We start from the raw sequence: 22,612 nt of genomic DNA on the forward strand, positions 1-22,612 counted from the left end.
TCTCATCCCTCCTCACCCTGTTGTTCTTCCTTGGGAGAGTGATTTTGAAAAGGGGGTGGTGATGAACAGAGTGTCTGAATTAAGCAGACCACTCTTACCCAGTCCAAAGATCAGGGCTTGATCCATCACCGTTTTTTAGCTCACTGCACCATCCCAGCTCAGAACTTGGCTATATGCAAATTAGTCTGACCCTGGCCCAGTGCATCATGGGAACAGGGCAGACCAAACTACCAAGCCAATTCTTATACTGGGAAGGAAACAAGCTACCGGGGACCGGTTTCTGGCACTTGGGAGAGGGCATGTTTCCTGTTCCCCTCCCCCTGACCGGAACTCATGACCAGATATCCAGTGTGTGTGTGTGTGGGGGGGGGGGGGGGGGGGTGGATCCTAGTGCCCTGTGACTTTCCACCACTGTGACATCTTCTCTCGCACCTTCCTCATATTGCTTGCCTCCTGTGAGAAGCTGGCTTGGTATATGAGTACACTTATATAAGTGGGCACCCTGCACCAATCCAGACAACCGTTATGGTGATTTTAGTGGTCTTAGACAAACTTAGAAAGCGTTGTGGTAGCTGTGGAGAGCAGCCTCCAGGCTTAGTCCCGGAGTGTAAAGCAGCTTGTTTTACCAGAACTTAATCTTATATGTATAGATTAAGTGAAAAAGAACCACACAGTGTAGTTATAAAAATAGGTTTTTATTAACGAACACTCACTAACACATACAGATATCTCCTAACTGGAGATATACATAATGCACACAATACTTTTCAATAGAAACAGGTGAGTAGCACGAAATAGACAGTGGTCACCAGGGGGAGACCAAACCATATACTAAAAGAGTGGTATGCAAACCACGACTCAAGTCAAGACTATACCCAGAAGATGTAGAAGTGCCCGGGACAAAAGGAACCACCCGAGGTAAGTGACCAGGAACCCCACAGAGGCCGTGTGCAGAGTGTGAACACGACCGATGGCTCAATACAAGTCAATGGGTTAGTCGCGGTTGCAATTTTAAATAAGATGGACCCTTCCCAGTGGACCCTGAAGAAACCCCGTGGAAGACAGAAGGTCGGAGAGCCACCCCTCCCGTTGATACCTTGGAACCAGGATACCTACACCACGAAAGCCCTGTGCATAAGTGCCAAGGGGCATTGGAAACCTCCGTCTAAACCAACTGGAGGACTTCAGGAAGATGCTGCTGCTGAAGAAGGAGAAAGTATCCGGTTGAACCTAAAGGTAGATCCAAGTCGAGAATGTGAGAAGTTGGCCTGATATGTAGTGCTCACTATTCTAGTGATCACTGTGTATCATTCCAAACGACCCTTATTGATGATCGGTTGTAAGTCAACCGTTAGACCAGCTATCCTAGTAGCATGGACAAGAGCAGTCTTTAGGCTAAACTCTAGAGGGCGTGTTAAGCCAGCTGTTATACCATCACATATACCCCTTGAACACCAAGTGAAAGGACACCACACAAGTTGTTATGAAAATAAAGTATATTTATTTAGAACACAACAGCCCTGGACTCTTTATGAGGACAGGGCGCTAAGCACAATACAAAGCTCTTAAAGAAATACTGAAAGTCGCACAATTTACACAAATGCCCGAGGGGAACGAAAAACCATATACTCTAAAAGTAGAATGCGAAATTACTAGCAGGTAAGTACTACTCTAATAGGCTTTAGGATCGCTAGGACTGGACTACTGAACCTTCAGATTACTAGCAGGAGGCCTAGGGAGATCGGGTGCAGAGTGTGCACTCTCACGCTGGATGCGGGACAAAGTCTATGGATGCTAGATTTCGTAAAGTTAGTGTTATCGGACGAATCCGACTAGGTAGAGCTGAAACGAAAAAGGATCTGGACCTTTGGATAGTTAAGCTATGCTGGAGCACCGAAATGCTCAGTTTACCTAGCCCAGGGGCTGCGGCTGCATAGGTCTGAAAAGACGTCGGGAATCCTTGTTGCAGTCTATGGAGCCTGAAAGAAGAAGTTGCTGGCAGGCGACCAGTGATGAAGTTCGAAGTGATCCAAGCCTGGATCGAAGATGGAAGACATCTGTAAGCAGCGGGGACCAAGTTCTGAATCACTAGCCAGTGATTAGATGGGCACCAGGATGGCACCGGATGGAGTCACCTCGACCAGGTGAGTGGGCGACGCTGGGCTCTGCAGTCTCACGGACCAGGAGGCGTTGTCGGCGACCAGGATGGAGGTGCGAGCTGTCCCACGATAGTATCTGCTGTCGACATCGCTGGACCCAGGATTGGGGCAACAAGTCTTGGCAAATGCAAGCCCATGCGGTGGACTTAAAATGGCGTCTGGAGTGGACCAGGAGGGTCCGGGGTGCTCCTTTTTTGGAGGGGAGCAAGGGCCAGTCTGGAGCAACCAGACCAGTGGTGTTGTCGTCGTGGAGCATCGTCAGGAGGGCCACAAGCCAGCAGGCAAGTAGCCGGACAACGCGGTGAGCAGCAAAGAGCAGAAGGGCCCCACGCAGATCTCATGGATGCTGGGGGGCTCGACTTCGGTGCTGGAGCTGCTCAGGGTTAGGGCTTCTCGAACCCCAAAGCACCCACTCGAGGATCCCTCGGCGGTCGTGCTGGATAAGCGTCGTGCATTTCTGAAGATGGCCGGTCCCTCGAGGTCTCGTCACACCCACGGATCTCAGCTGAGCTGACGATGTGGGTAGAGGTCAGAGGTGCCAGGGAAGCCGGGTCTCGTCGTGCTGGTCAGTCGGATTCCTGAGGAAGGACGTGCAGCAAACCGCAGTGTTCTTAGTTGGTGCCTGCGGATGCAGGGTGACTACTCCTTAGTCACAAGGGAGAAATCTTAGGAATAAGTCTTGAGTTCCTTTCGTAGAAAGTAGTTTCAGGATTCAAAGATGATCTAATTTGGAAGGGTCCCTGCTCCCACCTTTATACTAAAGAAAGGGGCTGGTACGGGACTAGGTCCTGCCCATGGGTGGGACCAGGAAGGGGGGTGGTTACACCCCTCTCCCATGCCGGACTTTCCCCAGCTCAGGGGCTGGTGTGCCCCTGGAACTGGTTCAAACTGGCAGATGCACAGTGAGCACCGGGGTGCCACTTGCAGTCACCTTCCTAATCAGCCCTGCCTACCTAGGATACACAAAACCCTGTCTGGGTCGGTGCTAGCACCGCCCCTGACAGGAAACCCTTTGTCCAAGCTCTCCTCGCTGGAAGGACTCCCAGCAGCAGGAGGTCAGACTTGTGTCTGTGGTGGCAGCATCCATTTTGTGATGCTGAGGCTTGAGTTAACTTTAACCGGGGTTCACAGTTACATACATGTCGTGTCCCTCTAGAAGGGTGGAATGCTAACCCCGTCACCAGAATTGGCGAGGGGTTAGTATTCCAATTTGTATGACACCTTACTCGACATGTTTTGATAAAGCGATACCAGAGTTGGCATATAACCGCGAGGATTATAATGCACTTAAGAGTATATGGTATGCGTTATCATGGAACAGCTATTAGGACTTGGTTCCGCAAGCTGCAAATGGGCTCAGTTCATGCCAGAGCACCATCTCACATGATTCCAAGCACTCAGCCTTCAGGATTGTCAAGGCCTGCCATAGGAGTGACTGATAGGAATCTATGTGTCCATTTTAGGGTTAGATATAGGTATACTAAATCTACAGCAAGGGGTGATTACACCACCTTGCCCCAGCTGTCGTGCAGCCAGTTGTAGTATCAGAAAAAAGGAGGTTCCCCTGTGGTATATGACAGGGAGGGGGATCTTGACATCAGCCAAAAGATTAAAGTCCCTGTCTGAAACGTGGCAGGCTAGAATCGCTTAAACATGAATCCTAAACGGGGTCTGAGATAGGTGGAAGAATAATTATCCCTATCCTTTTAACAAATAAAGAATATAAGCAAGGCAGACTGGTCATAAACACAAAATCATTTCAACATGAAAACATCCTAAATAGAGCAATTTTCGTCGATAAAAATAATCATAAAATTTATTTACCCTCTCCCAGCATGGGTACATTCTAAAACATAATAAAAACATTAGTTTAAAAACCACCAACAGTGGTGAAGCAGTGAATCTGTATGCAGTCAAAAAGTGAAAAACAGTCGACGCAGCGTTTCGGTGCTTTATAGATCTTGACAACTTCTTCAGGACATTTGCAACATTTTGACTCGGTATCTATAAAGTTAAAACAATACATTTTTATTTTTTTTTAAAAACTTTGTGTAGCCACTGCCTCGCTAACGCTTCTACATATATAGTTTATAAATTTTGTTCAACATGCACAACCCCTTAGTCTCTAAAACATCTCATCGTGGAGCAAAACAAACATTCATAAACTGAATAAAGTATCTCTATGAAAGCTCACTTTTGTAATTAATATGGAAGCTTCCTTTATATTTGGGTATGTAGATCTACTCCCAAATTTTGTGCATACATAGATTATTGCATCATACCTGTGTTATTAGAGGGAAAGGATTTCAATTTCTTTCCACAGAGATTTAAACTTCTTGAGCGCGTGATATTTTTCAGGCTGTATCAAGATAAGCACAGGATATTCCTTAATCGTCTATAATTAAGTTTTTTATTTCTATGGCCATTATAATATTTATGTTAATTACCTTGAGCTGTGAATGGAATAAGCCTCTATATGCACGGAGGGGCCACCGTCAGTAGCAGGAATTGCTGATTGGATTCTTTGGACCTGAATATGTAAGCATCACATATGTCTGGGCTTTGTACATATATATTGATGGAGGCTGTTGTTTGTTTTTAACCTTGAAAAGACAAAGTCTACTAACCTGCTGCAGAGTCAGGTGGGTCTTGTTAATTTGAATAAAAGGGTGTTTTTTCTTTATCCCAATCTTCTCTTTCTTAATTTGTAGAGGAAATCTGTAGATGTACAACAAAGTTTTTTGGGAACAGAACGCCTACAACGCTGTGTCTATATCTTCTAGACTGTTATTAAAAATCTATGTATTTATATATCAATATAGATTTTTGGTCTAAATTTAACTAGTATATTTGTGGTTTGATAGAATGTGATTCTAACCAGACGTCTATAATGTCATTCTTCTAGCAAAAAATTCTATACGTCCATTATAAGAGACCGGGCTCAGGGTGAGATAAACCTCTAAACCCAATGATTGTAGAAAAATGTTTTCTTATTCATGGTAGAGGGTATTATCACTCTAGCGAAAAAACTCTATAAGTCCATTATACAAGACCGGGCTCGGGTAAATTCAACATCTAAACACCACGATTATAGATATAAAATATTTCATGGTAGAAGGTATTGTTAAGATATCCCTAATGAGTAACCGGAATGACCATGTGGACAGTCAGTAGATAGTCCATATACCACTGCAAAGTTCCTAAGGGGTAGAGATAAGGTACCATCCCCCCTGTCTCTTCGGGACACTTACCTACCTTTAGATAAAAATGCGGCCTCCCTGCTCCTCCGTGCTTCCGTCTTCATGGAGATTCGAAGTCAATTAGACATGTATTGGGACGGCGTCTTGATGCTGACGCCGCTTAGATTGACCCGGAAGTGGCAGAAACGGCAAAACGCAGATGTATCTGCGGGATTATCCGTACAACCTTACGAAGTTTAATATATGCATCCGTTCACTATTTATTACTGCAGATATTTCTAAAAATGCATATAACATTTGAATACTAGTCCTTGTGATGGACGCTATGAATACATGACCCGGAAGTACATGATCCAGATGTACGAATGCGCGAAATGCGAGATCGTGAACCATATAAATGTAAGAGTTCTAAACGATGCAAGGTTTGAACTAAGGAATTAAGATCTGTTAGTGTGCATTATTCCTAAAAGCACAATTTGCTACGTTTTTTGTTCGGGAGTTCCGTTTTTTTGTAGGTCGGCCATCTTGAATTGGGTTGACTTGGAATCACAATAAATATGGCCCAAATAAATTGTGACTTTGTCTAATTAGAAACAAGATAACGATGCCCTTTAAGGCATTGAATTCATCATACCATGCTACATTATTCTTTGTATATCGTCTGACTTTATGATGTCTATGATCAATACATATAGATAATCTAATAAATGTTCTTATTGCTCGATATACGATGTCTCCACATTGGATTTGGATACACATTGCTGGCAATCTCATTCTACACACCTATATATGGTCGATATTCACAAGCTACTGATAGTTACATGACAATGCAATATATCACTGCTAGATTATTATGATAACATATATATCGTACACAATATTTTGCTATACATGATACGTTATTACATGAACATTATGAATTATGTAGGTATAATTATCACAATACTAAAGTATTACAACACTCTGTTGTTCTCAATTCTAACATGACAGAAAAAGACCTAGCAATTTATGCCTATTATAATCACAAAGGCCATAATTCTATGTATACTGGATTTGTTTCTCATTAAGCTGAACTTAGAGGGTACACCCCTTTGTGATGAGAGTTGGACACATCTTTTGAATGAGAGAACAAAACTGCTTGGCTGTTCATGTTGTTTTCGGACTTTCCTAAAAACAAGAGAGGATCTTGGGCAGTCATATTATGTCCGATTGATTTTGAGTTAGATATGTTCATTATAGAATTAGTCTTTCCCATTCTTCTCTATTGTTTAGACCAGTGTGAAAGGTGTCAAATAGAGACATATAGAATTGTTCTCTCTTTTTTCTTTTATTATTAAAATTTCCCCCTCTGGAGCTATGTGATATAACCTCAATAACACACCACTTGAGATCTTCTAATTTGTGGTTGTGTGTTGTCCAATGTTCCACTAATGGGGCGGATTTCTTTTGTGTCCTGATGGCAGACTTGTGTTCAGTTATTCTCGTTTTTATCTCTCTTGTTGTTTCACCTATATAGGCCTTATTGCAAGGACATTTTATCATGTAAATCAGATCTTTGGTTTTACAGTTTGCTAATTTTTTTATCTTGTGTTCAATTCCATTGTACAATATTGAGTTTCCTTTAATCATAGATATACAGTTGGAACACGTATTACAAGTGAAGTTCCCTTCGAAGATGAAATAATCTGTCGAGATGAATATAATTTCTTAAAAAACGAGGCACCCATCATCCCTGCCCTGTATGGACTTCCTAAAGTCCACAAAAATATAACTGACCCGCCTATGCGACCCATTGTGTCATCCATTGATTCAATCACAGAACCCCTTAGTAAATATATAGATAGGTTCCTACAACCGATGGTAACAAACCAAAAAGCATATATAAAAGATACTACATGCATGATTGAAAAAATAGAAGGTTTAACATATGATATTTCCACACAATTGTTGGTTACTTTGGATATAGAGGCCCTCTACACTAACATCCCACAGGATGATACCATCATGATGTTAGAGGGCCTCCTAAAAAATGGGGCTGAAGATCTGAGCCAGCATGCAACGTTCATCCTTGAATGTGCAGAAATTATTTTGAAAAACAACATCTTTATATTTAAGAATAATTTCTTTAAGCAGATAAAAGGGACCAGCATGGGGGCGACCTGTGCCCCAAGCCTGGCATGCTTATACGTAGCAGCCTTTGAGGACAAACACATCTATAACAACATAGCACCATTCAGTGTTGGTCGAGATATATCGACGACATTTTTTTCATTTGGACGGGCACCTTAGATTTACTTAATGAATTTATTCTTTGGCTAAATCTGGGAGATAAAAACCTCAAATTCACGTCTAATTTTAACAAAGAAGCAATTGAATTCTTAGACATCAAAATCAGAGTAGACAATGCAACTTTAGGTGTTGACCTTTACACCAAACCAAGTGACCGTAACACATTGTTACATTATAAAAGCAATCACCCCAACAGTCAAAAGGACAACATACCATTTGGTCAATATTTACGCATTAGACGTAATTGTACCAACATGCAAGATTTTAATAAACATGCGGATGCCCTTTCCATTAAACTCAGGAATCGGGGATACCCAAACAAACTAATCAAACGCGCATACAAACGTGCGAAATATTACAACAGAGATGCACTCTTTAATAATAACAAAGCAAAAAATGACAGAAGTAACGATAGACTAATTTTTGTAACCAATTTCAGTGCAGCGAGCAACAAAATAAAAAACATAATAAACCGGAATTGGTCTTTATTAAATAACAGACCTGGTGAAAATATCCCAAAACCAATGTTTAGCTTTCGACGCAACAGAACAATCAAAAACTGTCTGGTTCACACCTTTAAAGAAAAGACTCGAAGCACCGTTAACACAATCAATAGGACCCCTCTTCCCACAGGGAACTTCACTTGTAATACGTGTTCCAACTGTATATCTATGATTAAAGGAAACTCAATATTGTACAATAGAATTGAACACAAGATAAAAAAAATTGCAAACTGTAAAACCAAAGATCTGATTTACATGATAAAATGTCCTTGCAATAAGGCGTATATAGGTGAAACAACAAGAGAGATAAAAACGAGAATAACTGAACACAAGTCTGCCATCAGGACACAAAAGAAATCCGCCCCATTAGTGGAACATTGGACAACACACAACCACAAATTAGAAGATCTCAAGTGGTGTGTTATTGAGGTTATATCACATAGCTCCAGAGGGGGAAATTTTAATAATAAAAGAAGAAAGAGAGAACAATTCTATATGTCTCTATTTGACACCTTTCGCACTGGTCTAAACAATAGAGAAGAATGGGAAAGACTAATTCTATAATGAACATATCTAACTCAAAATCAATCGGACATAATATGACTGCCCAAGATCCTCTCTTGTTTTTAGGAAAGTCCGAAAACAACATGAACAGCCAAGCAGTTTTGTTCTCTCATTCAAAAGATGTGTCAAACTCTCCCCACAAAGGGTTGTACCCTCTAAGTTCAGCTTAATGAGAAACAAATCCAGTATACATAGAATTATGGCCTTTGTGATTATAATAAGCATAAATTTCTAGGTCTTTTTCTGTCATGTTAGAATTGAGAACAACAGAGTGTTGTAATACTTTAGTATTGTGATAATTATACCTACATAATTCATAATGTTCATGTAATAACGTATCATGTATAGCAAAATATTGTGTACATATATATGTTATCATAATAATCTAGCAGTGATATATTGCATTGTCATGTAACTATCAGTAGCTTGTGAATATCGACCATATATAGGTGTGTAGAATGAGATTGCCAGCAATGTGTATCCAAATCCAATGTGGAGACATCGTATATCGAGCAATAAGAACATTTATTAGATTATCTATAGGTATTGATCATAGACATCATAAAGTCAGACGATATACAAAGAATAATGTAGCGTGGTATGATGAATTCAATGCCTTAAAGGGCATCGTTATCTTGTTTCTAATTAGACAAAGTCACAATTTATTTGGGCCATATTTATTGTGTTTCCAAGTCAACCCAATCCAAGATGGCCGACCCACAAAAAACCGGAACTCCCGAACAAAAAACGTAGCAAATTGTGCTTTTAGGAATAATGCACACTAACAGATCTTAATTCCTTAGTTCAAACCTTGCATCGTTTAGAACTCTTACATTTATATGGTTCACGATCTCGCATTTCGCGCATTCGTACATCTGGATCATGTACTTCCGGGTCATGTATTCATAGCGTCCATCACAAGGACTAGTATTCAAATGTTATATGCATTTTTAGAAATATCTGCAGTAAAAAATAGTGAACGGATGCATATATTAAACTTCGTAAGGTTGTACGGATAATCCCGCAGATACATCTGCGTTTTGCCGTTTCTGCCACTTCCGGGTCAATCTAAGCGGCGTCAGCATAAAGACGCCGTCCCAATACATGTCTAATTGACTTCGAATCTCCATGAAGACGGAAGCACGGAGGAGCAGGGAGGCCACATTTTTATCTAATGGTAGGTAAGTGTCCCGAAGAGACAGGGGGGATGGTACCTTATCTCTACCCCTTAGGAACTTTGCAGTGGTATATGGACTATCTACTGACTGTCCACATGGTCATTCCAATTACTCATTAGGGATATCCTAACAATACCTTCTACCATGAAATATTTTTTATCTATAATCGTGGTGTTTAGATGTTGAATTTACCCGAGCCCGGTCTTGTATAATGGACTTATAGAGTTTTTTCGCTAGAGTGATAATACCCTCTACCATGAATAAGAAAACATTTTTCTACAATCATTGGGTTTAGAGGTTTATCTCACCCTGAGCCCGGTCTCTTATAATGGACGTATAGAATTTTTTTGCTAGAAGAATGACGTTATAGACGTCTGGTTAGAATCACATTCTATCAAACCACAAATATACTAGTTAAATTTAGACCAAAAATCTATATTGATATATAAATACATAGATTTTTAATAACAGTCTAGAAGATATAGACACAGCGTTGTAGGCGTTCTGTTCCCCAAAAACTTTGTTGTACATCTACAGATTTCCTCTACAAATTAAGAAAGAGAAGATTGGGATAAAGAAAAAACACCCTTTTTTTCAAATTAACAAGACCCACCTGACTCTGCAGCAGGTTAGTAGACTTTGTCTTTTCAAGGTTAAAAACAAACAACAGCCTCCATCAATATATATGTACAAAGCCCAGACATATGTGATGCTTATATATTCAGGTCCAAAGAATCCAATCAGCAATTCCTGCTACTGACGGTGGCCCCTCCGTGCATATAGAGGCTTATTCCATTCACAGCTCAAGGTAATTACCTTAAATATTATAATGGCCATAGAAATAAAAAACTTAATTATAGACGATTAAGGAATATCCTGTGCTTATCTTGATACAGCCTGAAAAATATCAAGCGCTCAAGAAGTTTAAATCTCTGTGGAAAGAAATTGAAATCCTTTCCCTCTAATAACACAGGTATGATGCAATAATCTATGTATGCACAAAATTTGGGAGTAGATCTACATACCCAAATATAAAGGAAGCTTCCATATTAATTACAAAAGTGAGCTTTCATAGAGATACTTTATTCAGTTTATGAATGTTTGTTTTGCTCCACGATGAGATGTTTTAGAGACTAAGGGGTTGTGCATGTTGAACACAATTTATAAACTATATATGTAGAAGCGTTAGCGAGGCAGTGGCTACACAAAGTTTTTTAAAAAAAATAAAAATGTATTGTTTTAACTTTATAGATACCGAGTCAAAATGTTGCAAATGTCCTGAAGAAGGTGTCAAGATCTATAAAGCACCGAAACGCCGTGTCGACTGTTTTTCACTTTTTGACTGCATACAGATTCACTGCTTCACCACTGTTGGTGGTTTTTAAACTAATGTTTTTATTATGTTTTAGAATGTAACCCATGCTGGGAGGGGATAAATAAATGTTATGATTATTTTTATCGACAAAAATTGCTCTATTTAGTATGTTTTTGTGTTGAAATGATTTTGTGTTTATGACCACTCTGCCTTCCTTATATTCTTTATTTGTTAAAAGGATAGGAATATTTATTCTTCCACCTATCTCAGACCCCGTTTAGGATTCATGGTTCAGCGATTCTAGCCTGCCACGTTTCAGACAGGGACTTTAATCTTTTGGCTGGTGCAGCCAGTTGTGTCAGATTTAGATGGCCAGCCAGGGGGGCATAATACATGCTGCAGCCCCTGGTAGGCCCTGGGTACACCTATGCCCTGAGTTACAGGGTCTGATAAGGTGGCCCAGTACCAATTGGATATGTACCTAAGGTACATGGAATCCATTTTACAGAGAGAGCAGTAGGCCTGGGGTCCTGATTGGCAGGGTCCCGGCCAACTATGTCAAAAACCAGCTAAAACACAGGGCAAAAAGTTGGGGGCAACCATAGTCAGGATCTACCTTCCTACAGAGAAGTACCTGCAAGCAGAGGAGACAGTCTATGCCACATAGGAGTGACCAGGAGGCTCGGGAAACGAATGCCCACTGATGTTGGGTGCTGCAGGAGAGCTGCCGGTGACCTTGGAGCTGCAGCTACAAGGACCAGATAATGCTGTGGAAGACCAGGAGCTGTTCACGAGCTGTGCCACGTCAGGAGTTGAGTGGGTCAGTGCCTGTCGGGAGCAACAACAAGCCTTTGCAGCTGCAAACAACGCGGAAAGCGAAGAAGGTGCAGTGTCGGGACCAGCAAGGGCCAGGTGACTCACCACAATCAGGGGAGTCCGAGCAGGCCCCAAGCAATCAGGGGAGTTCACAGAAATCAAAGGAGATCCTCAAGAGGACCCACAGGCCGGAGACACTGGAGTCGCGAGAGGACCTCAAGCAGCTCACCAAAGATGCGAGCCCACGATGCAAGTGATGTGGTGAGGATGAAGATCTTGGTCATAGAAGATTCTTTGGGTTGGGGCTACTTGGAGCCCAAAGATCTTGGTAGAAGGAAACCAACAAGCCTTTGCAACTACAAGTCAACGCTGTGCACAGGGGTTTGGTTCCTGTGGCTTTGACGGGGAATACTGGCTTTAAACTTGGTGAGAAGACAGGGCATGCCTTAAAGGATTTGAAGAACCACCACCTGTATTGCTGAGCCTTTTTAGAGTCCTCGGAAGCCCAGTATCAGCAGACCGGTCAGCTTAGTTGCAGTGCCTGCAGATGCAGGGAAGTGACTCCTTCACTTCAAGGGAGATTCCTTCAGTTGTCTTGGATGCCCACAGGCCTTGGAAGGTACCTGTATGGATAACATACACAGATGTTGCAGCAGACAAGCAGGACAATGAGATCAGGAGCAGCAGGAGTCTTCCTGGTTGCAGCCTTGATGCCCAGAGTGAAGTCCAGCAAAGTCCAGAGTGCCCCGACTGTTGAGGAAGAAGTGAAGTCTTGAAATAAATCTTGTCCTGCAACGAATCTAGGAACCCACCCTCAGGTAAGCCCTTAAGTACACTCAGGAAAGTGTTGGGATGATTCAGGGTTCCCTCCCAGGGGAGTGGTCGGACAATGGGGAGGATACTCTCAAGTCCTTTGTCCATTTTCGCACCAGAGCAGGAGCCAACGGCTTCCTGCGTTGGTTTGAACTGGACTATGCAAGGAGGGCACCAAGTGTGCGCTTTAAGGAGACTGAGTGGTGCTAGCAAGCGCTCCCACCCGGCCCCAATACACTTAACCCTGCCTGGGAGGTGGTCACACCTCCCTGTGACAGGATACCTATTGTTATGCCTTCCCATGCTCGAGCTTGGCTCAGCAGCACTAGTGTTCTCATTTCTTTGGTCGGCAGCATCCATGCTGTGCTATCCGGGTCTAGAAGACTGGTAAAGGGAGCACTGAGGGCCTCCTGGAGGAGCTTAACATGATATGGTATGTTACAGTCAGTTTTGAGATGGTCGTCGCGTAGTGACGCGGTGCCCCTTTATATATCGTAATGGCTGATGCACTTACAACCCAGGAAAATGGACTCCAAATGTTGTAGGGGTGTCCTGCTCATGCAAGGGCACTCTCACACTTAAAACCGAGCACCCTGTGTTCAGGATTGAAAGGCCTGCTTTAGGGGTCACTTATAGGTTTTAAGTGCAGTGACCATAGATATAGGGAAACCTATATCTTTTGTAAGTGGTGCCAGCACCACCTTACAGAGGCTGCAATGGCAGGCCTGTAGTTATAGTTTGAGTGATCTCCCATGGGTGGAATAATACATGCTTCAGCCCATGGGGGACCGCTGGTGTACCTATGCCCTGGGTACCTCATTACCATCTACTAGGGACGGATATGGTTACACCAATATCCAATCTGGGATGTACCTAAGTACTTACCATAACCAATTTAGGGGAGAAAGTACAGAGACTGGTGTCCTGTTTAGCAGGATCTCAGTCAGACTAGTCAGAAACCATCACATCACCGGACAAAAAGTGGGGGTAACCATTCACAAAGGATCCTACCTTCCTACACCCCGAACTTCCTTCACCCTCCATTGTGCTGTTACTTTCTTACCCCCTGCCCCTCCCTTGTGTTGCTTGCCCCCACTTTCTTTGTGTTGCTGTTCCCTTCCTCCTCCTCCATACCTCCCTTGTGTTACTTGCCCCCTTCACTACCCATGCCCTCCGTTGTGTTGGTGCTCCCTTCCTCCTCCCTCACACTGCCCTTGCGTTACTTACCCCCTGGCACAATCCATGCCCTCTGTTGTGTTGCTGCTTCCTCCCTCCTCCCCCATGCCGCTTGCCCCCCACCCTGCTTCCGATGTCAGTTGCATTGGTAATACCCCTCCCTCTCATGGTTGCCCCTACCACCTCCAAACCTTCCCCCCATCTGCCACAAAAAAACATGAAACAGAGCCAAATAGGTTGCATGAATGCAAATGCTATTTGGCTTTGTTTAATGTTATTTTAGTCATTTTGTAACACGGCTTAAAAAGAAAAAAGAATTGCTTGGCTGGAGCCTGAGGAAACATCTATGTGATAGGTTCTCCTCCTCCAACATTTGTCACCTACATACAGGGCCTGCTGCTACCTGGCCATGTGAAAGGACAGATGTTCCCCGTCCCACCCTTGTGTGACGGGCCTCTGGGCCTTCTCAAATCTGTCCATATGAGAAGGCAGGTGCACCGCCTTCATTCCCAAGTGAACCTGTGCAAAGTCTGTGTGAAGGTTAATTGTTCTTTCATATGTAGAGCCTGGAGTATCCACAGCTCAGCAACATAAGAAACTGGAAACATGCTCTCCAGTGATAGACACACTGCCTCCAGCGCAGCAAGTAACCGTGCTGCGCTGCACTGAGTGACGGGAAAAGGGGAGGAATGCACTGTATTTAAGGCAATATGATGCATTCTTGTCCTTTCCCTTGTGCTGGCGCTCTTTTGGCAGGCTAAAACGAGAAATGATCAAAGTTGTTCCTAGTCAGCAGGTGAGGGTTCACACTCGATTGCTTCGAGCAACTTCTTTTTGGGTTTCACCCCTTCCCCGACAATATGTGTCCAAGATATTCCACCTGCATCACCCCAAACTTGCATTTGTCCATGCTGACAGTCAAACCAGCTTGCTGTAGTTTTGCTAATACCTCATACAGGGTGCAATCAATATGTTGCATATTAGCACCCAATACTAAAATGTCTTGAAAAACTAGTACATTCGAGATACTCTTTAGCACACTCAGGAGCTTCTGGAAGGCTGAGGATGCAGACACCAACTCTAATGGCATACACACAAACTGAAAAGTGCCTCAGGGAATTATGAATGATGTGAGGTGTTTTGGCTCAGGATGCAACCGTACTTGGTGGTAGGCGCTGGACAGGTCTATGGAGGAAAAGTACTTAACATCCTTAATGCTTGCGATCATCTTGTTTATGTGTGGCAAAGGGTGACAGTGAATCCATATATTTTGATGGATGTCTCTCAAATTGACGCACATGCTCTATTTCCTAATGGACTTGTGTGCTAGGACAATGGGGCTGAACCACTCAGACAACTCTATACCTCAGTCACACATAACCAATCAAGCTTTTCCTTGAGTTACACCTAGACTTTAGAATTATACGATGCTCAAATTTCTCTAAGCATCCTTACATGCCGGCAAACAACTTGAGATACTTTATGCTCTACTTCTCTCCCTCTGCCCTCTGTAAGTAGTACCTGTTCAGGGTGATTTGGGTGTTAGAATGATGCCCAATGCTGTCTGCTTTCTCCATCACAAGAGCACGTCCCCCTTTTCTACCACGTATACTCTTCCATTTGCATACATATCCTTGTATGCTATCTTGCAATCAAAGTAACCTAACAGAGGAAGTTTCACACCACAATACCCTTTTGGTTCAATGTGAGGTGAAATCAATTTACAACCACCCAGACCCTAACATGTTACTTTTTCAATTATTGTGTAAGGCTAACATTAATCTGCTCATACAGTGACATTTTTTCTCATTGCCCTCAGAACAAATTTGGGAGAATGATTTCCCCCTTTTATTTCTACCACAACATCCTCGAACGCCACCATGCTTCAACCCTGTCATGTCATCACGATCATCATTCACCACATTTACCACCCGTTTACCCACACTTCGACCATCAGACTTGCACATATGAGAGAAATGTCCTAATTTCTAATACTTAAACATTTTGCTTTCAAAGCAGGATACGCATTTGATTCTGCTGTGTGTACAGTGCTCCCTCATCTGTCGCACACTTTTTTAAAATTTTGCTGCAGATGTCTTGGCCAATCCTCCAGGGCCTTTTTTCACCTTCTATATTCACCTTGTTACATTCACTCTTCTCTCTATGTTGATCTTCATTAAGCTCCTTTTCATATCTGGACATGTTCTCTATACTTCCTGCTATAATTATAGCCTTTTGTAAAGAGGGATCTTTCAATTGCAGCAGTTTCTCTTGGATCTTGACATTATTGGCCCTATTTATAAACTGATCTCTTATGGTCTCTTCATGTCGATCTCTGAGCCTACATGTCAAAGACAATGTTCTTAATACTCACACATAATGTTTTATGTTCTCCAATGGTAACTGGGGTCCCAAAAAAAAGTATGTCTTTCCACAAGTAAGCATACTTTTTTGCTGTAATTGTCTGTGAAGGCCTTCATCGCATCTGCGTACTAATCAGTTACTACCTCTTCTGACATCTCCTCCCCATCCCAATCAATGCAGCTCGTGTAGGTTTAGGTAATGTTTTCAAGACTTTTCTCCCCTCAATGCCTAAACTATGTGAGGTGAGGTCGATGAAATGAACAGCAAGCAGGCAGAAAGGCAATTTGTAGAGGTCTTTATTGTATCCTTAAAGTAAGAGACCCCATCCTTCAAAGTCCAGCAAACAACTGACTTTGAGTTTGAGGCTAAACATTCTGTTATAACTACATTCCACACTAGAACAAAAGAAGAGTGCATGAGCCATAGAACATCACCAGAAAGGTTGGCTCAGCTTCAGATAAGAACACTACAACACCTCCCTCTTTTCATCAACAGACCAAAATAATAAAAAGAACAAAAGAAGTTAAATATGCTATACAAACTCTTTAAAACGAGAAGGTGTAGATCTTTCTCTGTCAGATTTCCTCACAGTAACATCTGGTGCAGAAGTAGAGGGAAGAGAAGTGCCCTGCTCAGCATCATTTGGACAACATTTGGAAATTCTATTGAGGTTCCAAACCTTGTTCTAACCGCATTACCCAATAGTTTAATAACTTTGGTAGGTTGACTATATTTGGAAACATCAAACCTTCTCTCTGGTAATTTTACCCTCACCAAATCTCCCACTTTTACAACTGTTTTCTTCACAGCTTTTCTTGCATCGTACACACTCTTCCTCCTATCCATTTTTTCCAACTCTCTTTCTTTCCAACCAGCTGTATTATCATCAAAACCACCAGAAACAGATAGTTTTGCAGACACCCAAGAAGGCTTGAGATGAGTAGAAGCTGACCTTCCTTTAAACAAGGTAAAATGAGTTACACCAGTAGAAGAATGCGGTGTGAACCTATACTCACATCCTTTTTTCCTTATTGCCTCTTCCTAGTCGCAGCTGGACACAAGAGCTAATTGCATAGCTTCTTTAAGAACTCTGATAAACCTCTCAACTACCCCATTGCTCTCTGGATGAAATAGTGATGCACGTTTATGTGTAATGGCTCTTTCACTCAAAAAATTCTCAACAGCACCAGAAGTAAACTGCCACCATTATCAGTCAGTACGGAGGTTGGCAAACCTTCGTTCGCAAACAAATCATCAAGAAAGGAAATCACCGAAGAAGAGTCCACACAATTAACTATTTTTATGATGGGCCACCTAGAAAACATTTCAACGCATACCAATACATACCTATCTTGGCTTTTAACTCTGACAGGTCCCAGGATATCTAAAGAAATGTCCACCCAGGGACCTAAGCACTGTTTCCTGAGAACCATAGGTTGAGTTCTACATTTGAGTATCTTATCACTCACAGAGCACTGGGTACAATCCCACACAGACCTCTCAATTTGAGTGCCCATAGCGGGAAACCAATATACCTCTCAAACCCTTTCTTTTGTTTTGGCAATGCCCATGTGACTAGTGTGAGCATTTTCAATTATTTTAGGTCTCAACTTTGTAGGAGGAACAAGTCTGCTTCCTCTCACCAACAACCCGTTGAGGAAGGACAACTGCTCTCTAACACCCCAAAAACCTTTAATTTCTTCATCACACTCTTTCTTTTCACACCAACCATCACGCGCAAATGCAATCACACGCTGCAGGATAGAGTCAACACCCAGTTCAGCTCTCCTTTCTTCTTCTGTGATGACACCCTCCCTTACGATACATACTTTGAAATCTTAGAAAGAATTCTCACAAACAAAGGGAATCATCCTCATCAGGCCCAGAGAGAGAGTCACCACAAAGCCTCGACAAGCAATCTGCCAAGATGTTACTAGAACCTGGCAAATATGAAACACTAAACTCAAAGTCCTGCAGAGCAACTACCCACTTCCTTATTCTGTGAGAAACACAGTCAATTCCTTTCTTTTCAAATACCTCTTTAAAAGGTATTTGAAAAGGTTTGTGGTCTGAAATAACAGAGAACTTCTTTCCCCATAAAAACTTCTTAAGTTTGCGAGCAGCCCAATAAACTGCCAGAGCTTCTTTTTCGATGACTGAGTAGTTACACTCAGCCCCTCTCAAAGGCCTCGAAATAAACAAGATCGTGTTGTCGACCTTTTCTCCCTTTTGCAAAAGGACTGCGCCAAGACCTTTACAACTTGCGTCAGTCATTATATATGAATCTTTAGTTGGATCAAAACTTGAAAGATTTTGTGCATGATTGAGACAATTTTTGATTAAATCATATTCTGCACTACAATGTTTGTCCCAGACAAATTCTTGCCCTTTTTTTAGTAAAGCTCTCATATTTTCAGTCTTCTGGGCAAACCCTGGAACAAATTTATTATAAAACTCAGCCATCCCAAGACATTTAACAAATTCATCTTTGTTCTCGGGGTATTTGAGATTATTGATTGCTTCCATCAGGGACGGTTTGGGCTTGATGCCAGCCCCAGAAACCAAGGGGCAGATTTATGAGGCCGTTGCGCCTCTTTGCGCCGCAATTGCGTCACTTTATTTGACGCAACTGCAGCGCAAACAATGCGCCCTATTTACAACGTGACGCATCTAGGAGATGCGTCACGTTGTAAAGCACTGCGCCATAAGGAGGCGTTCCTGCGCAGGGGGGCGTTTCTGCGCAGGAATGCCTCCTGAAAGTGGCTGAGCGAAATCTATGAGATTTCACTCAGTCACTTTCAGGGCAATGCTGCGTCAAAACCCTGCGCCTGCTTGAAGCAGGCGTAGGTCTTGACGCAGCATTGTGCACATGGTGTACCCCCGAGCCTTGCTGGAGCTGCGTCGCGCTTGCGACGCAACTCCAGCAATGCGCCACATTTCCGGCACAGATGCGTCACGCATCTGTGCCGTTTTTGCACCATGGTGCGCCGCATTATAAATGCGGCGCACCATGGGTGGCGGAGCTGTGGCACACTGTGGCGCATGTTAACTGGCGCATCCCTTGGGATGCGCCAGTTAACATAAATCTGCCCCCAAATGTCCAAGATATTCTATGATTTTCACGTCAAACTTGCACTTATCTAACCTAAGAGTGAGACCCGCCTCTTGTAACCTACCCAAAACTTAATTTACTCTTTCATCATGCTCTTCACGAGTCACACCATGCACCAGCACATCGTCTTGATAGACTTTAACCCCATGAAGACCAACCAAAATGTTTTCCATCACCCTTTGGAACACAGAAGCAGCTGAAATCAAGCCGAAAGGCATCTTTAAAAATTTGTATGTGCCGAATGGAGTGATGAAAGTGGTGAACTCTTGACAAGAGGGGTGGAGCCTGACCTGATGGTAGGCCGAGGATAGGTCTAACGTGGAGAAGTGCGTAGCCCCATTCAAGGAAGATAACATCTCGGCAATGTTGGGAAGCGGGTAATGATCAACCACAACAGCCTTGTTGAGTTCCCTCATATCAATACATAATCTTGCCTCTCAACTGGCCTTTCGGGCCATAACCACCGGAGAAACCCATTCTGTGGCTTCAACTTCTTCTATTGCACCATTAGCAATCAATTTATCCACTTCTTCCTTCACTTTGTCTTTGACTAACAGTGGCACATTTCTGACTTTGGCAACCTTGGGCAATGACTCCTTTTTCAATTTGATGAGCTGCAGATATTTCTTAAGACAACCAAGTTTCTAATCAAAAACATTATGAAATGTCTTAACCTATTCAACATGTTCTGAAACCACAGAAACTTTAGGAAAATCTCTCAGAAGTAGAGAAGGAACCTCATTAGGGTCAAGATAGACCCCAAGGTCTCGCTGATGTGCCCAACTGATAAGTGAATCCCCTTTCATAAATCTTCCCTGCCGTGATCCTGCTTTGAAGTCAATTGTACCCATGAAGTATCCCAACAGATTTATTATCTGACCACCATAACCTCTGGGAATTGTGTCAGGTTTGAGCAATTTGACTCTGTTTAGTAAAAAAATTTCAAAGAATGTCTTAGGTACAAGTGTAATTTTAGCACCTGAGTCAAACAACATTTCCACAACACTGTTATTAATTAGAACCTTCTCCTACAGGTCCCTCCGCTTTGGGATTATCAACTTGACACACTAGAGATTCCTCTTCACTTTGATCATATATGTCTACCTACCTCATCTTTTTTTGACCTTTGCTGGATCTACAACATCTGGTGAAATGCCTATTTCTCTTACAGATAGAACAAGTTGCTTTCCAGCCTGGACAATCCTTCGAATTAGCTAAATGTCCTGTGTTACCACAACGAAAACACTTAAAGGTGGAAGGTTTAGCTTTAGAAATAGAACTTTTGTTTCTGCCAAGGACTCTGACTCTAGATTGGATGTTTTATGTGACATGGCTGAGGTGGACGCTTTATCTTCTTTAACCTCTGTTGCATTCTTTTTTTCATCAACATTATTTTTCTGAATGGTTTCTGCACAGGTACTAGAATGTTCATGCAATTTAAGGGCAGTTATAACTTCTTGAAGCAAAGGGTTGTCTTTTTGCCACAAGCTATCTTTGGTTTTTTCCAGAGATGAACCCAGCATGAGCTGATCTCTGAGTCGCTCATCCAGGGTCCCTCCAAAAGTGCAAGTTGAAGCAAGTTTGCGAAGAGATGTGACATATTGTTCTACAGTTTCATCTTGCCTTTGCATTCTCTTTCCGAAATGGAAACGCTCTAATACCATGCTCATTTTCGGAAGATAATGCAAATCCATTTTCTTAATGCATATTTCGTACTTGTTAGGTGAGCCCACATCGGCATCAGATAATTCAGGATGATTCTCAAAGACATCCTGTCCCTTTGAACCCAAACAGTGCATGAATAAAGAGGATTTTCCCTCTGCGCTCAAAGAGGGGCCACATACCCTTGCATAGTGAGCAAAGACTTTTTTCCATTTAAGCCATGGTATGGGCGGATCTCCGGGTTCAGAAAGAAAAAATGGAGGAGCTGTAACATTTTGCATGGTTAAGAGTTCATGTCAATTTTTAAACAACACTAGAAATGTAGAAAGTTCTGTATATTTCTTCCCTAGGGTTAGTAGAAGAAGAAGTAACTGTAAAATAAATCTAAAGTAGTCACACACAAAGCAAAGCAAAGTATGACATGAATAACTATGTATCAAAGAAATGATTAAAACAAGTTAAGGTGTTGTTTCTGATCTGCTAAATGCTGTGCAGATCAGCGTGAAACAAAAGAAAGTGCTGATCAGCGTGTAAAATACAAGTTGCGATCTTCAAGATGTCCTGATCAGCTGACTGGAAGCAGCGTGTGGAGAAATAGCTGTGCTGATCAGCGTTAAAAGAAAGGTTGTGCCGATCAGCATAGTGAATGATAATCAGGTAGGGCTGAGTTGATCAGCGTTAAAGAACATCTGTGCTGAGCAGTGTGATAATGGTAAAATATTTACGGGAAGATCAGCGTCAGTGGAGCAAGCTGTGCTGATCAGTGTCGGAGTAAAACTATGATGGCACCCAGTAGGTTGCTCGATGACGTCTACGCGTTGCGTGGTGATGTTTACACGTAGCCTGATGATGCCTAGACGCGGTGTTGGAGGCTTTTCAAGGCAGGCAGGGTGATTGCTAGGCGAGTCTGGAGGAATGTCTGATGACGCTTCAAGAAGAGTGCTGGAGTCAAGGCATTCCGCAGAGTGCGTCAGGTCCGTCTTGAAAACGTTGAGGTTGGACAAAGTTGGTTGCCAAGCAACAGTCTGAAGATTGACACTGCTTGCGGTGCCTTTGCAGTTGCCAGGCAACACGTTGTATATCAACGCTGCTCACAGTATGTTGGCCGGTAAGAGGCTATTTCTTTCTTTGAATACCTGCACAATTTCGTGAAATTCCTTGTCATAAACTCTCAGTTTGATTTTCACAATCACCAGGGTAAAAGGCAGGCAAGTATCACTGTTGTAGTTCCTACGAAAGGAAGTGTGATAAATAAAATCTTCGTAGAAACAAGACAAAAGGCAGTCCTTGACCCTCAGAGAAAAATAAAAACAATAGAAGAGGGTTTCCCAAAAGCCCAGTGATAATCCAATGATTACTCTGAAGAGAAGTAGAAAAAAGAAAAAGAAAGAGTTGAGTTGAGGTCTCTTGCGGTGGGTGGAGTCCAATCGTCGTCAAAATGAGGTGAGGTCGATGAAATGA

At 42.5% G+C, this 22,612-nt stretch overlaps 1 protein-coding gene across 3 annotated transcripts in view; it reads left to right on the forward strand.

The window, feature by feature from the left end:
* C11H22orf15 (chromosome 11 C22orf15 homolog) overlaps positions 1-22,612 on the forward strand; it is a 186,327-nt gene that overhangs the window by 89,230 nt on the left and 74,485 nt on the right. Inside the window, exon 1 of one of the 3 annotated variants that reach the window (XM_086942742.1) lies at positions 22,019-22,259. The exons of the other annotated variants lie outside the window; for them this stretch is intronic. Coding sequence (XP_086798868.1) covers positions 22,250-22,259 — 10 coding nt within the window. The 5' untranslated portion in view covers positions 22,019-22,249. Of the gene's footprint in view, positions 1-22,018; positions 22,260-22,612 lie in introns of those variants that run through there. 3 annotated transcript variants of the gene reach the window in all.

The sequence above is a fragment of the Lissotriton vulgaris genome, chromosome 11 (assembly GCF_964263255.1).
Source record: "Lissotriton vulgaris chromosome 11, aLisVul1.2, whole genome shotgun sequence".
Lineage (NCBI taxonomy): Eukaryota > Metazoa > Chordata > Amphibia > Caudata > Salamandridae > Lissotriton > Lissotriton vulgaris.